Source organism: Petaurus breviceps, unplaced genomic scaffold, assembly GCF_028583685.1.
Source record: "Petaurus breviceps papuanus isolate PSGF00001 unplaced genomic scaffold, PetGlider_PUasm1.0 207, whole genome shotgun sequence".
In the NCBI taxonomy this organism is placed as follows: Eukaryota; Metazoa; Chordata; class Mammalia; order Diprotodontia; family Petauridae; genus Petaurus; species Petaurus breviceps.
The window spans coordinates 17,436,208-17,453,311 of record NW_027185850.1 but is presented as its reverse complement, the minus strand read 5'-3'; the positions used below and the strand labels follow the sequence as shown (position 1 = coordinate 17,453,311).

At 46.2% G+C, this 17,104-nt stretch overlaps 1 protein-coding gene across 1 annotated transcript; it reads right to left on the bottom strand.

The window, feature by feature from the left end:
- Positions 1-416: 416 nt before the first annotated feature.
- LOC138164934 (tumor-associated calcium signal transducer 2-like) lies at positions 417-3,085 on the bottom strand. Its single transcript, XM_069092913.1, has one exon. The coding sequence runs from the start codon at positions 2,613-2,615 to the stop codon at positions 1,683-1,685; it is 933 nt and encodes a 310-aa protein (XP_068949014.1). The 5' UTR covers positions 2,616-3,085; the 3' UTR covers positions 417-1,682.
- Between the last annotated feature and the right edge of the window lie 14,019 nt (positions 3,086-17,104).

Sequence of the window (17,104 nt, the reverse complement as noted above, 5' to 3'; positions counted from 1 at the left end):
CAAAGCAGTCCTCTCTAGGGGAATGGAAACCTAGGAGAGTGGCCTCCACAAGGATGGGTAAGACTGAACCCAGCACCTCCACATCATATGATCAAAGGCACCCCTGGGGCTCAGAGACATCAGCAATGGACTTAGAGCCAGAAGACTTAGTTTTGAATTTCAGCTCTGCCTGTTCCTTGATTACTGGCTATGTGACCTTGGCCAAGTCTGGGCCTCAGTTGCTTCACCTGTAAAATAAGCAGGGTGTACTATATGGCTACTAAGGAGAGGCCTATTCAAGCTTTGGGCTGCAGTCACCGACAATCCCAAGAAGACAGGGCACTTTTGAGTCCCTGCCCCAGCCAAGTCCCCTCTGAGTGTTTTAAACAGTAAACCTGAGCAGTCCTTGGGGACGTGGTTGGAGAAGTCACAAAGGCTTTTCACTGTTTTATGGGTTTTCTTCATATTTTATTAAATCCAACAGCTTATAAAAATTCTGACATCAAAGACAACACACACACATTTTGCAAAATAGACTTAACAAGCCAACAGTTACAACACCAAGTAGTAACACTAGTGAGCTATACAGAAGAAGCATGGAGGGGAGCAGATACAGAGTCCCCCCAAAAACCGTCTTGAAAAATGCATTTCAGACCAATGTAACAGGTGGGATGGAGACCCAGCTTGTCATATAAACGGCTGTAAATGAGAACATTACAGAGAACCAAATCCTTGTCCTATTGTGAACACCATTATACAAAGTGGGAAATTTAGAAGATGCACGTTGTTTTAGACAGTGTGAGATAATGAAATTAGCTTAAACCCTAAGTTTTGGGGCCCATTCAAATTCATTTAAAACTTGGAAAATCTCTTGACAACACTTTCAGATGCTGCCGAGAAGTTATGAATAGAAATCCCCGAGTGGGTAGACAGAGGCACCCAGAATAACATTCATTAGAGACCCACCCTGCCCTTTTGGGTTCCTACTAGTTCCTTGTTTTTAAGGAGTCATATTTCCTAGGACTGAAATGATTGGGCTGTTTTACAGATTCTTTTCCTTAGGGATCATACCACCTGACATTTATAGAGCGCTTGCTTTACAACAGTCACAACAACCCTGGGAAGTAGGTGATTTTTTTAAACCCCCATTTTACAGATGAAGAAACAAAGGCTCAGAAGAGTTGTCAGTTGTCCTGGGCCACACAGCTAGGATTTGAAGTCAGACAAATAGGACTAAGATCAAAGAATATGGTAAAATGGAAAGGGCTAGGAGACTAGGAAAAGGAAAGTGGCCAAGGCTCTAGTCCTAATTGTACCTCTAATTAGAATGTTAGCATTGTAAGGAAGAGAACCATACATGGAGCAGAATTTAAGCGCCAGAAGGTACTTTAGAACAGAGGCTGTTAGACCACAGAACACAGACTGTCAGAGCTAGAAGGAACTTTAGAACATAAATGTTAGAGCTAGACGGACCTTGTCATGTCTTCCTGGTCCTCAGTTTCTCCATATGTAAAAAGAGGAATTGGACTACATTCCCTTCTAGCCCTAAGATTCTTTTTTTTTTTTGGGGGGGGGGAGGCAGGGAAAGTCTCAGTCCAGCCGAGGATCAGGCGCCCCGTCTCCTATTCCTGAGGGAGGAGGCTCTTTCACCAGAAAGCTTCCATCCCCCCCACCCCCCATAACCCTCCCCAGTATCCTCGCCCTTACAAGTTGAGCTGTTTGTTCATCTCGCCCATTTCCTTGATTTCCACCTTCTCGTATTTTCCCGACTTCCTCTTGTTGCTAATGACCAGGACCACTATGCCAGCCACAATGGCCAGGGCCAGCACCACGATGACAGCGATCAGCCCGGCGGTCATCCTCTTCATGGAGAACTGGGGGGGCTTTTCGTCCACGTAGTAAATCATCGTGTCCTGCACTCGCAGGGGCTCCCCTCTGACCTCGAGTCTGAGGTTCGGCTTGTGGAACACAGACTCTCCCTTGACATCCCTCTCGAAGTAATAGGCCACGTCGGCGATGTCCACCTCGCCCTGGGCCTTCTGGGAGGCGTTCTGCTGCAGCTCGATCTGGATGGTGGGGCGCTCGTACTCCACGGCCGTCACGTACTTGGGGCTCAGCTGGTAGCGCTCGTGGAAGAGGCGCCGCAGGGCCTGGCTCAGGTCCGAGTGGTTGAAGGCTTGGGCGCGCTCCTGGTGCCGCAGGTTGATGAGGATGTAGCTGGTGCGCACCAGCTCGTCGCACTTGAGCGTCCGGTCCCCCTTGTCGGTCCGCCGCACGCCCACCGAGTTAACGCACCAGCACACCTCGCTCTGGTTGCACTGGCGGGCCTTGAAGCGGCCCCCGCTGTCGCAGTCCGGGTTGTACAGCCCGTCGTTGTCCACGACGGCGTGCTCGCTGGGCTTGATCAGTTTGCGGGCTTTGTGCGGGCTCATGCGCGCCTGCATGAGCAGGCACTTGGAGGTCAGGGTGGTGCAGTCCACCACGTGGTTGGAGCCCAAGACCGTGCACTGACAGCCGCCCCCGGAGCCGACCGGGTTGCAGACCGTCCACTTGTTGGTGGGGCAGGTGCAGTTCTGGGCCGCTGTCCAGCCAGCAGCCGCCACCAGGAGCAGCCCCAGCACCAGGGGCTGGGCCATGCTTGGCGAGGATGGGAGAGCCACGGAGGAAGGAAGGAGGAAGGAGCAGCAGGTGCCGGGCTGGGAGCTCACTGCACAAGCGGCCGGGCTGGGGGGTGCAGGATCCCAAGGTGTCTATGCGCAGGAGAGCTGTGCCCTCCTGCTTTTATAGGACGTCCGACCTGCACGGCAGGTTCCACCGCTGACTCACCTGCAGGAATGTTGATGACACTTTAGCCCCAGTAAGGAGCTGGAGTGGAGAGCTGGAGAGCCAGGGCTGCTGCCCCGCCTCCCATTGTATCTCGCCTGCCATCTGGGGAGTGGGGAGCTGGAACTGTGAGCCTCCACAAACTCCAGCCCCAAGAAAAGAGAAGAGAGGGAACTACCTAAATCCCCACTAACACCCCTTCCCCTCTTCCCCAGGGCTGGCCTGCCCCTGCCTCTCCGGGGACGGGATCAGCTCTGGCCCCAGCCACAAGACTAGTGGTCTAGGTGAACCAGAACTTACAGCCCCTCCTCTGTTGGACAGAGCCACTAAGGTGTGTCTCGGAAACACACCCACAGAGGCACCGGCCTCTCCCCTCCCCCGCCCCCTTTCCTAGCTCTCTGGGAAGGGATCTTTCTCAGAAGTATTGGCTCTTTTTTGCCTCCTTTCTCTCTTAGTATTTTTCTTCCCTCGACTTTTTCTCCCTCCTCTGTTCTCTTTATTCGTTCTCTTCCTCCTTTCTTTCCTCTCCTTTTCTTTCCTTTCTCTGCTTTTCCCTCTCTCCCTTTCATCCCTTTCCCTCTCTTCTCTCTTCATTTCATCTCTCTCCCTTCATTTCTTTTCTATCCCTTTCTTCTCTTTTCCCCTCTCTACTTTTTCTTTTCCCCTTTCCCTACCTTTCCTCTTTCTTTTCTCCCCTTAACTCTTTCCTCTCTCCTTTTTCTCCCTTTTCTTCTATCTCCTTTTTCTGTTCTCTTTCCTCCTTCTTTCCACTCCCCCCTTTTCCACCTCTCCACGATTCTTTCCCTTTCTATCCTTTCCTCTCTTCTGCTTCTTCCCCCTCCTTTTCCCTCACCTTCTCTCTCTCTCTCTCTCTCTCTCTCTCTCTCTCTCTCTCTCTCTCTCTCTCTCTCTCTCTCTCTCTCTCTCTCTCTCTCTCTCAAAATTAAATGGCCAAACATTTCAAAAGATGGCAATGGATAGTACTCATTCTTAATATTTGATAGGCTCGAAGCTCACTGAGGGCCGGGGCCAACTCAGGTTTATATTTGCATCCTTAGTGTTAGCAAAGTGCTTGGCACAGAGTACAGACTTTAAACTGCTTATTTAATTGAGTTCAAATCCAACTTCTGACACCACCTGTCTGTGACCTTGGGAAAGTTACTTAATCTTCCTTGTTCCCAATTTCTTTTTCTGTAAAATTAGGGGATTAGACTAGACTGCCTCCTAGGTGCCTCCCAGCTTTAGATCAGTAGATGTGTGGGAGTACATGAAAGTTAATCTGATCCTCTCCCATTATTCCATTAAACCTCAAACCTTTCACTTCACCTCTGCCTCAGTTTCCTTATCTGTAAAATGGGGATAATAATAGCATCTACCTTAAAGGATTGTTGTGAGGATCAAATTTAAAAAAGCACAATTCAATAAACACTGGCATTTATACAGCTATTTGACATTTGAAAAATGTTTTGCACGTATCCTCTTATTTGAGCCTCAGAACAACTTTGAGGTAGGAATTGCCATTTTATGAATGAGGAAACTAAGGCTCAGTAACTTTCTCATGACTACACACCTAATAAGAGTGGGACATGAAGTTTGAACCTACATCTTTGACCTCTAAGTCTGTTCTCTGTCCACTATGCCACCCAAGGAACGCCCCTCCCAAAACTTAGACAGGTCAGCAGGGCAAGTATTAGGTCAGTTTTTGAGAAAAGGAGATGAAAGCCCAGATAATTAACCCCTACAATCACTCTCCATTAAGTTTCTAAGAGCAGGGACTGTCTATCTATCTCCAGTGCCTGGCATATAGTAGGTGCTTAATAAATGAGTGCTGGATGACTGATCCAAATCCAGATCTTTTTATTCAAAGTCCAGTGGGCAAAATAAATGGAGACATTGGTTGTAATAAAAGGAAGTATAATGCTTCAAAGTTTCAAGTCACCCAAGTGATCTTTCTTAAGTACTGGTCTGACTATGTCACTCCCCTAGTTAATAAACTCTGCTGTCGTCCTATTAGCTCTAAGATCAAATACACACTCCCCTGTTTGGCATTCAAAGCTTTCACCACCTGGCCCCAATCTTCAATACCTTTTTCGGACACGACTTGTGGGCACGCTCTTTCAAGTCCCAACATATTGGCTGCTTGTTGCTTGACACACATGATGTGCCATCTCCCATCTAGTAGTAATAAATGCTTGTTAACCGACTGGCAATCTCTGTGTTTGGAACACACTGACTCTCCTTATCTCTGCATGTTAGAATCCAGCAGTACCTTCCACATGGGGCCTTTCCCCATGTCCCTCTACTGCCGATGCTTCCCCCCAAATTACCTTGGATCTCTTTCCACACACTAACATATACATATACATGTACATATACATATACCCATACATATATACATATGTGTACATATACATGGGTGCATTTACATATAATTTATATATTAACATATTTATATGCACATGTACACACACATATGAAACAGCAGGGTCAATGATCTGGAAGCCAGGTAGACCCAGCACCACTCCTGCCTCTGATTCTATTGGTTAAGTCCCTCTCTGAGCCCCAAGCTGTTCTCTAGGACTACAGAGAAGGTGCAGACCTGGAGGGACCATAGCAATAGAATCACAGATCCAGTCCTTGTTCTTATACAGGTGACCCAGTGGGTAGAGGGCTGAGCCTGGAGTCAGGAAGACCTAACTTCAAAGCAAGCCTCAGATCTTTACTGAGCTTTGTGACCCTGAGCAAATCTCATAACCTCTGTCTGCAAATCTGTAAAATGGGGGTCAGAATAGTACCTACTTCCCAGGGGTTGTTTGATCCTCAGATCCAATGAGATCCTCTTTGTAAAGTACTTTAAAAACCTGAAAATGCTTTTAAATGCTCATTGTTATTGTTATATTTGTCTTCCAAATGGAATATGAACTCCGCCAGAACACAGACTGTTTCACAGCAGCTGACACACAGCACATAGTAAATATTTCTGGATTGTTTGATTCATTGTTTAGTCATTTTCTGTTGTGTCCAGCTCTCCACGACCCCATTTGGGTTTTCTTGGAAGAGATACTGGAGAGGTCTCCCTTTTTCTTCTCCACCTCATTTTACAGATGAGGAAACTGAGGAAGACAGCATAAAGTGACTTGCCCAGGGTCACACAGCTAGGAATTGTCTGAGACCACATTTGAATTCGGGTCTTCCTGACTCCAAGTCCAGTGCTCTATCCATTGTGCCACCTAGTTTTCCCATTGATTGATTCGAGGTCCCATAAATTTCTTAGAGTAAGGAATCCCTCCACCAGTGTCCATTGTAACCCTGCTCTGCTGCCATGCCCCAAAAGGCCACCTGCCTAGAGACAGTCAGTGGAGACTGTAGAGAGAGAGCTGAGCCTGGCTGGAGTCAAGGAGACCCAAGTTCAAATCTGACATCAGACACTTCCTAGCCATCTGACCCTGGGCAAGTGATTTAACCCCTGTGTTTCAGTTTCCCCAACTGTAAAATGGGCATGAATAGCACCTGCCTCCTGTGACCATAGTCAGGCTCAAATGAACTGTTTATTTCTCAGTGCTTATCACAGCACCTGGCAAATAGTAGGCACTTAGTAAATGCTTCCTTCCTTCCTTCCTTCCAAAAAGAAAACCATCACTTTGCTGCTGGCATTTTAGTGCTGAAACTCATGACAATTAAGTTGGTCTCCTCTCAGACAACAGACACAAGGCCAGTGCTGGCCCCTGACCCTTCATCTCTGGATGTTCCCAGAGACAGCCCATGCCCTATGCCATGCCACAGTGCCAGACTAGGGCTTCAGAGGATAGATGGCAATAAGAGAGGCTGACTTGGGGTCTCATTTTAGGGTCAACAAGAGCCTTTATCTACTCAGGTTCATGGCATCTTCCGGACCCTGTGAGGTAGATGGTGCAAGTGTTATGCCCATTTTACATGTAAGGAAACTATGGGTTAGAAGGGTTAATGTAAGTGACCTGCCCAAGATCACCCAGTGGGAGGCTGATAAGAACTCTGGTCTCCTGACTCTTACTATTCTAGTAAATGACCAGGTATTCCATTTAGTTATCAACCAGCCCCAAGAATGTGCATAGACAGGGAATTCTTAATTACCCAGGGCCACCACTCCTCTACCACTCACCCAAGTCCCTGCGGCAGCCAGCAAGTGTAAGGGAGTTGGAGCTGGGGACTGAGGGGTTATGTGTGTCTGAGCCTGAAAACTGAATGGAAAAGTCCAACAAACATGGCTGATTTTTAAGTCAGTTGTTCTTATTTGAGTTATGCAATATGTTATCGTGAATCATCAATCAATTTGTATTAATTCTTTCCTATCCAGGAAGATATTAATGAACCTACTGTGTGTGTTAGGAGCATGGACAGGGGGGAAGGAATTGAAGAGGGTAGGAACTGGGATAAGGAAATTAGCTAACCTCTTTGGGCCTCAATTACCTCACTTATCAAACAGGGGGGTTAGACTAAAAAGATCCCTTGGGTTCTTGCATGTTCTACTGTTCTAGGTCCTAGGTTCTATCCAGTCTTTTCTCTGTACAGACCCCTGGGATGGGCAGAACCCAGCAAGGCAGAGGAGGTGCAGGGCAGAATTGAGAGTCAGTGGATCCTGCACCTCCAAAGGCAGCTAGTTCAACTCTCTCATTTTACAGATGAAGAAACTGAGTCCCAGTGGGAAGTGACTTGCCCAAGGTCAAACAGGTCTTAAGTGGTAGACGTGAGATCCCAATCTGCATCTTCTGACTCTTTGTGCCTTATCTCCCTAGCAGAGCAGGCAGAACCTGGGATTCAGAGCTGCAGGAAGCAGGTTCAAATTCTGCCTCTGATCCCTGCTATCTGTGGAGCATAGGTAAAGTCAATGGTCCTCCCTGGGCCTCAGTAAAATGAGAGTCATGAGTTAAAGGGCTTCAGAAGTCCCTTCCAGCTTCAGTGTCAGGACCTGAATTCAAATCCCAAACCTGCTGTTTCCCATCTGGGCGACCTTTGGATAAATCTTTTGGCTTTGCCAGGCATTGATCCAGAAACGATGCATTTGGACTTGAGCCTCAAGCCTCTTCCAGCTCCAAGTCTATGGTCCCCTGATCCGAGGAACAGCCCTGTGAGACGGGGGGTACACGTAGTATTATTCCCATTTTATAGATGAGGAAACTGAGGCTCAGTGGTGATATGACTTGTCCAGGGTGACTTGGCAGAGCCTGTATTAGAACCTAGTCCTGGTTGTCACTAACTTGTTATGGAAACTCATGGTTATGTCCCTTGGGAAGAAAGGAAACCGGTGTGTTAAGCACCTACTGCTTGCTAAGTCCTTTACAAATAGAGTCTCCTTTGATCCTCACAATGACCCTGAGAGGTAGGTGTATTATCTGCTTTTTACAGATGAGGAAACTGAAGCAGACAGAAGTTTGAGTTACCAAAGGGCACCCAGCTGGTAAGCATCTGAGGAGAAACATCCTATTTTCTCTAGTCCCTTCTAGCCCTTACACTAGGTCATAGATTTAGAAATGTAATAGTCCATCTAAGGTCCCCTCCATTCTGGGTTCTAAGATTCCTGCTAGCTCTAAATTTCCATTTTATTTTCTGTGTTCTAAAGAGCATTCTAGCTCTGGTATCCAATGCTTTATGTTCTAAGGTTCTAAGCATCAGGATTCCCTTCAGTTCTACCTTTTATGTTCTAGCATCCTATGTTTTTGGCTAAAATTCCCCAGCACTAGCTACTTTTCCAGGCTGAAGGGAGGAATCCTTGAATTGATACAATGACTGACTGGTCAGGAGAGTTCCATTCTGTTCCAGGCAGGCTGTTCTAGGTAAACACCATCACATGAGTGTAGGAATCCCATATTGTTAATGATTTCTCTCCCCAGCCTTCAGAGCCCTCACTCTCCCTCCCCCTCCTTCTCCAGTGACTTTCCTCTCAAAGACTCGAGTTTTATGAGGTAGATTCACCTGTGACTAACTCCCTTCTCACTCTTTGTCTGTCCATTTGGGGCTCATGGCTGAACCAGACTTTCCTTTTTTCAGGTCACTTACTGTCTTTGGGAAGGACAGAACTGGTCGCACCTAAGGGAGCTTCCTGCGACCACAAAATCCAAGAAGCCCATGAGACTCTCCCTCTCCACCCCCACCCTATCCCAGGTTTCTGCTATTCATAGTAAAGTAATCATTCTTTAAAACAAAGGCACGACAGGCATCCCAGGGCAGTGGGAAAGCCACTGAACCAGGAGACCTAGATTCTAATCTCACTCTACCACTGTTCTAGTTATCTGATCCTAGGGAAGTCAAGGTCCTCCACCGGAAGAGGAGCAACCAAGATAGTGAAGTGTCTTGGACATTATGTCATACTGGGATAGTTGGAGGAACTGGCAATTTTTAGTCTGGAGAAGAGAAGCCTGGGTGGGGGAGGGAACATGATAGTTATCCTAGAGGATTTGAAGGGCTTTGATGTGGAAAAGGGGATTTACCTGATCTATTTGGGACCATAGGGTCTCTTCTGCCCAGAAGGAATGGGGAGACATTGCAAAGAGACCACTTTGGCCTGTATGTCAGGAAAAGCTTCCCTCCCAGTTCTACCCTTCAGCAGTTAGGTCTGCCCTAAAGTGAAATGGGCTGCCTTGAGAAATGGTGGATTCTCCCTCCTTGGAACAGAGGGCTTTGAGCAGAAGCTGGGTGACCATTGTCTTATATGCAGATCCTTTTCATGCATCACACCTTGGACTAGACAACTGCTGAGGGTCCTTCCAACTCCCAGATTTGAGGACTCTGAGTTTCTCTCTCAGGGTCTCAGTTTTCCTCCCTAGAAAATGGGGGAGTAGGACTAAATAATATAGAGGTCCCTTCCAATGTGGAAATTTTGTGTTCTAAGGCCCTTCTTATATTACAGATTGAAAATGAAAGCCAAGAGCCCATAGGAAAAGGGCTTGAAAGCTGAAAGGGACTATAGAGGTCATTTCGCCTAACATCCTCCCTATCCCCCATTTTACAGATAAGGAAACTGAGACCCACAGTTCAGTGACTTGCCCAAGTACATTCAAGAAGTAAATTGCTGAAGGTACATTTTAAACTGACATTTTCTGATTCCAAAGCCACTTTGCAATATACCAAGTTACTTCTAGGCAATTGGTGGTGTAAGGGATAAAACCCTGGACCTGGGATCAGGAAGACCTGAGTTCAAATCCAGCCTCGGACACTACCTGTGTGACTCTGGGCAAGACATTTAACCTACCTGCCTCAGTTTCCTCATCTATAAAATGGAGATAATAGCACCTGCCTCTGAAAATTGTTGTGAAGACAAATAAGATAATGGTTGTAAGGCATTTTGTACACTTGAAAGTTCTGCATAAAGTCTAGCTGTCATTATTATTATTATTGCTTTTTTGAGGGGGGAAAGAAGAGTTATTGGGGTTAAGTGACTTGTCCAAGGTCACCTGGCTAGTAAGTGTTAAGTGTCTGAGGCTGGATTTGAATTCTGGTCCTCCTGACTCCAGGGCCAGTGCTCTATTCACTTCGCCACCTAGCCACCCCTGGCTGTCATTATTCTTGAAAGGAAAATGGAAAAACGATTTGCTCAAAGCTGCATAGACAGGACTCAAACCCGGCCTGCTGATGCTGAGGCCAGGGCTGCTTTTACTTCATGACAGCTCCCCTCCTCTTGTCCTCATCAGGAACAATGGGTCATGGGGACAGGGATGTAGCTGAAGCTGCTGCCACAGGTCAAAATTGGAAATCAATTTGTTGGGATTCCTGATATTTTATCTATTTTTTAAATGAGTTTTTAAAATTGCTTTTGTTTTTGAATTCCTGTCATCTCTATCTATCTCTACCAGTCACCACCAAACCTTCCCTTAACCCAAAGACAAAAATTAGACCTGCTATAGTGCTTGAGTCTGTCAATGTATACGACATTCTGTTCCCATAAACATCCACCTGTCTGCTGAGAGGGGATAAACATGTTTCATTGTCACTTTTTTTGGGTCTAAGACTGGGATTCCTATTTTAAAATGCCCTGGTTACCCTGAAGGTAAGCACATCTCAGAGCTCTCAGAATCGAGGTTGGGGAGTTGCATAAGCCCGAAACATGCCAGGCATTGGGGAATCACATGAGCTAGAATTGGAAGCTGCCTCCTTATCCAACACCCTCAGTTGCTAGAAGGGAAGAGTGAGGCCCATAAAGGGACAAAGAATTGCCCAAGCCTGGACCTCTGGTCTGGGCACTGCTTGCCTTCTTCCTGGGGCTGGCCCCTTTTCAAACAACAAGAACCATAATTTTCCCAACTAGGTATTTCCTAAGGGGAAATGGCCTGTCCTCACACTGGTTCCTCCAGATTCTCTACTTATAGCTTTGACATACTGTCTTTAAGTAGCATCGAGTGGGAAAGAGCCAGCCAGTCAGTGTGAGTCACTGACGTAGGCCCTGGCCAGAGTGAGGAAAGGCCATTCCTCCTGTGCCAACCCTGCTCAAAGTACTTAGTCTTAAACCCTGAATACTAGGGACAGATCAAAAAAAAAGAGTCAGAAGAATGAGTCCTTGCATTCATTGTAATTACAGCCATGAAACCATGTCATGACTTCATAACACTTAGTGAAGCGGCTTACAAACTAGTGAGCCACTTCGATGAGATTCACAGAAGTATGAAAAAGATAGGCCTAACCATCCACCTGGGAAAAACAAAGTGGATGAAATATTGATGGTATGCTGCTAGAGGAGGCAGCCCACTGAGCTGGTCTGTGAGTACAAACAGTAGAGAGAGACAAAGAGCTGGGGATTCAATACAAAGAGAAGCTTGGGATCTGGAACTGAAAGGAACTTTAGGGGTCAATTGCCTCATTTCACGGAAGCAGGAAGTTTAAGTGACTTTTCTAAGGATTCCCAGGTAAGTAGGTGGCAAGGCCGAGAGTCAAACCCAAGTCACAGGCACATAGATCTAGAGTTGGAAGGATCCTCAGAGGCCATTGAGTCTAACCCTCTCATTTTACAAATAAGGAAACTGAGGCAAACAGAGGCTAAGTGTTGGAGGCAAGTTGAATGAATATTTGTTAATTCGTTAATTGGTGAAGCAGGCTGAGGTTTGCAAAGCATATATCTTATTTGAATCCCTCCAAAACTTTATAAGGTAAGAAGGGCAGGATTTTTATCTCCATTTCTGCTGATGAGGAAATGGAGATCCAAGATGACTTACCCCTGGCCACACCTCTAACACAAATGGTGGGATCTGAACTCAGGTCTTCCTGACTTGAAGGCTAGGGCTCCTTCCGCTTTACCATAACCCTGATGGTTCGTTCTTTCTGAAATCACTTGGAATCAATGAACAGGTTGTTTCTTGTCCTCCTGAGCAGACAGTCAACTCCTTAGAGGCATTTTTTCTATTGAAACATCACTATTCCATTTTTTATCTTTCATTCCAGAGCCTACCACAGTTCCAGAAATATAGGAGGCTGCAAGTAGCATAATAAGCGGCAAAGCAGCGCAATTCAATTGAATTTCTTGAACATTTCCAGTAACTGGGAACTCACTACCTTCCAAGGTCATTATTGGACATCTTTCATCATTTGGAGGGTCAGCTAGGTGGTGCAGGCGATAGAGTACAGGGCCTGAAGTCAGGAAGATTCATTTTCCTGAGCTCAGATCCGGCCTCAGACACACAAGCTTTGTGACCCTGGGTAAGTCATTTAACCCTGTTTGCCTCATTTTCCTCATCTGTAAAATGAGCTAGTTATGTATGGCTTCAAATGACAGAGAAGTTTGACTTTGATCCTAGGGGGGCACTGGAGTTTCCTGAGGAGGGGGTGACATGGTCAGACCAACACTTCAGGAAAAACACTTTAGTGGCTGAATGGAGGGTGAACTGGAGTGGGCAGAGACTTGGGGGAGGCAGACCCACCAATAGCTGTCACAATAGTCCAGGCATGAGATGATGAGGGCCTGCACCGGGGGGGAGGGAGCATCACAGTAGAGAAGGGAGCGAGTTCAAGAGATTCTACAGAGGTGAAATGGAAACAGATGGGGAGTAAAAAGAGCTCTGGAGGTGTCATAAGGTTTGAATCTCACCTCAAGGCATCTAGGGGGTGCCATAGTGCACAAAGTGGGGGACCCAGAGTCAGAAAGACCCGAGTTCAAATGTGACCTTAGACATTTACTAGCTGTGTGACCCTGGGCAAGTCACTGCGCCTGTAATAGGGAGTTGTTGTGGGGGTCAAGTGAGATCATAATTGTAAAGTGTCCGGCACACAGTAGGTGCTTAATAAATGCATATCCCCTTCCCCTTCTGACATATAATGGCTAGCATTTTTATAGCACTTGAAGGCTTGCAAAGTGCTTTACAAACCTCTCTTCATCTTATTCTCACAGCAATGTTGGGAGGTAGGTGTTATTATTTTCATCCGTATTTTACAAATGAAGAAAACAAGGCAGAGAAGTGTCTGAGATCAGATTTGAACTTGGTTCTTCCTGACTCCAGTCCCGGTGCTCTCTGCACTGGACCACCTGGCTGCCTCCATGTATTAGGAGTGTGGCCTTGGGTAAGTCACTTCTTCTCTTTGGACGTCAGTTTCCTCAGGCATAAAATGGGAGATAATGAAACTGGTTTCCCACTTCATAGGGCAGCTGTGAGGAAAGTGCTTTATAGAATGAGATCATTTCAGAGGTAGAAGGGACCTCATTGGTTGAAATCCTGAATGGGAATCTTTTATACAACAACATTCCCAACAAGTGGTCATGAAGCCTTTGCCTGATGGAAAGCCATGCTGTCTCCTCCAGGCAGCCCAACTGGATTTGGGATAGCTCAAACTGTTAGGAAGTCCTGATAACAATTGGCTTCTTCCCAGCTTTCATTCATTGATCCTAATTCTGCCTTCTGTGGAGAAAGGGGAATAGATCTGACCTCTCTTCCACATGTCAGCCCCTCAGATATCTGAAGATGTTCATCATATCCTCCTCTCCCCTAAGGCTTCTCTTTTCCAGGCTGGATAGCTTTCATTTCTTCAAATGCTTATCATTTGGTTGATGGCCCCTCATGTGGTATGGCTGCAATCACCTTCACTACTAGGCTGGATGCCATTCTCTTCCATTCATCAATGTCCTTCCTAAACTGTGGTGCCCAGAATGGGTCAACAGCCTCTAGGAATGGTCTGACCAGGCTTCTTTCTGGAAGCCTCACCTCCCTTTGCACAGTCCAAGATGGCACTGGATTTCTTGGCTGCTGGCTCTCACTGGTGACTTAAAGCATCCTACATGGGAGTTGCTATGACTTATTCAACAAAGCTTAAAAATGGCTGTCCCTTCTTTCTTGACGGGAAGCTTCCATCTCTATGATTTATAAACCACCATGGGCATGTCTTCCCCAGGGCTTCAGTCATGGTGGGGGTTGGAGCTGGTAGAAAGGCAATTAGTCTCTTTTCTAGGTCTACAGAAGCCAATAAAACAAACAATAACTTTTCGGTCAGGCTCTGTTTGCTTCACTCATTGGTTCCTTAATTCCATGGCCAGTTTCAGGGGAGGTTTTGCAATGAAACGAGATTGGGAAATCTCTCTACACACAACATTCCTGTGGCTGCCAACCATCTCGGAGCCACACACTTGGTGACTCATAGCTTTGTCCCTCCCTTTGATGGCTCCCTGAGCTGGGCTCCTGTCAGAGGACTCCAAATGGTTTTACTGGCTCCTAGCAGCTGCACAACTCGGGGCAGGTAGGGATGGTGGAACAGGGGGATCCCTTACAATATGCTCTCAAGTCAACCTGGATTGCTGTGCTGAATGCACCAAGTCCCCTTCAGGCTTACAGAGGCTCAGAATCATGGGCTCAGATGACCTCAGAATTCTAGTGTTGGAAGGGACCTCAGCGGCCTCTCAAAACAATTGCTACCTGAAAAGGGACCCCCACTCTGACACATTCCATGAGGAAGGAGCTAGAAGGAATCCCACAGCTAGGAAGAGCTGATGTTTGGAAAAAGACTAGTCTTATTCTGTTTGCCATCAAAAGGAAAAAATAGGTCACTGGGTGGAGGTTGATTTCATCTCAGTGTAAGGGAAGAGAACTTCCTAACAGTGGGGGATGGGGAATGTGAAGAGAGGAGCTGCCTCAGGAGGGAGTGACTTTCCTCTCCCTGAAAGTCTTCTAGCAGACACAGGACCCTCAGAGTGTGTGGTAGAAAGGAATTCTTCAGGCATTGATTCAGGCACTGGTCTTGGATGCTGAGCCCCCTTCCAACCATGAGAATCTGTGAAAATTCATTCAATTATTTTCAGTAAATAAGCATTTATTAAGTGCCTACTATGTGCCACACACTGTGTAAGACCCTGAAGATACAAAGACAAAACATGAAATAGTCCTTGCCCTTAAGATGCCTTACATGCTCTTGAAGGAAACAAGGTATAGGTGGAGAATTAAATACAAAATGTATACAAAGTAATTATCAGGGGTAGTGATTATCAGGGGTAGGGCACTAGCAACCTCAGGGAACAGGACAGACTTCCTGAAGGAGGGGTCCTGTGAGCTGAGCTTTGAAGGAGAGAGTGCAACCTAGGCAGAGGCAGGGACTGCCTGGGCAAGATGGAAAAGGAATTCTGTGGGTAGAGGATGCAAGCAATTCACACTGGTGAGAACACTGAATGTGTGAACACCAGTAATGTTCAATGAGCCCAGAGAGGTGGCTAGGAACCAGACAGACTGAGAGCTTTTATGGGCAAACAAGGAAGGCTGTATTCCATTCCACAGGTAAGAGGGAGCCACAGCAGCTCCTGAAGCAGGTGATAAGACCTCTGAAAACTATCACCCCATGCATGACTCTCCCCCATAGCAACTCTGTTGATCTAGTTTCCATTTGAATACTTGAAGTGATGAAAACCTCCCTGCCTTACCAGCTCTCATTGTTAGAAAACTCCTCATTATATTAAGCTGAGAGATAATTTTTTTGGAGGTAATCAGGGTTAAGTGACTTTCCCAGGGTCACACAGCTGGTAAATGTCTGAATCTAATCATTGTACCACCTAGCTGCTCCTGAAAGAGAGATTCTTAACCTGGGCTCTGTAAACTTGTTTTTTTTTAAATATTAACAACAACTACTAACATTTCCATGATGTTTTATGACTCACAAGGTGCTTAAGAAATATTATCTCATTTGATTCTCACAACAACCCTGAGGAAGCTTCTATTACCATCTACATCTTGCAGATGAGGAAATGGAATCTTAGAGGGTTTAGGTGACTTGCCCAGAGTCACAAGGTTAAGTTTTGGGGGTTGGATCTCAATTCAGGTCTTCCTGACTCCAAGTCTAGCCTCCTATCCTCTGTACCATCCAACCACCTCATTTTTGATAACTGAATTTCAATATAATTGATTTCCTTTGCAATTCCAATAGTTTTATTTTAAGCATTTAAAGACATCATTCTGAGGAGGGGTCTCTAGGGGTACATCAGACCAAACTCCCTTAGTCACAATCTGCCTTCTCATTGTTCCCGTTCTCCCTCTGGGGCCAAAGCAACAGAACTCAGTCCTTGCTGCTTCCAGCTCTGCCCTCAGGGGCCAAGCAGGCCAAAGGAGAGTCAAGCCAATCCTTTTTCTCCAGGACAGGTCATAGCAGCAGCTCAGGAAGTGTTTGTTTCCACAGCTGAATTTGCCAGCTGTGATCCAGGCTTTCCTTTCTTAAGTCAGTTTTTCCTCTGGGGCTAATGGTCCCAATTTCCTTCAACTGCTGTCTGTGTGGCCTGGCTTCCAGACCCCTCACTTCCCTTCTGTGGGTGTTGTCCCATCTGACTAACTCCACCCAGCCGTGATCCCAGGTTTTAAGGTAACAAGAGATTACATCAAAGGGAAGAAGGGAGTGCAGTGGGTAGTCCATCTGGTGAAAGCCCTCTCTTCTGAAAAGTATATATAAATGATGGTGAGAAATGGAATGAAAGGAAACTAGAGCCTTTTCCTGAGTCTTCCTGGCTCTCTTGCTGGGACAAAATCTCTACCTCCCACCTTTCCAGAGAGCACGATGACTGAGACTTTCCTGGTTAAGCCCTTCCTTGATTAAGGCCTTGATGTCTTCCAGAGAGGTAGACCAATCAGATCATATTCATTTTCTGAGTCTTGATGAACTTCAAACAAATATTATTTTTTTATCCCCACCAAACTATGCAGTTATCAGTTGTTTAAAGAAAAATGAAAGGCAAAACCTCTCTTTTCTAATTCTACTAAACCAAAGCACCAAAAGACTCTCCTGCCTGGCATTCAGATTTCATTTCCTACCCTGGGCTCTGCCTGCAATGTACTCTCTCTTTACCTCTGTCTCTTAGAAGTTTTTCAAAGCCAAATTCATA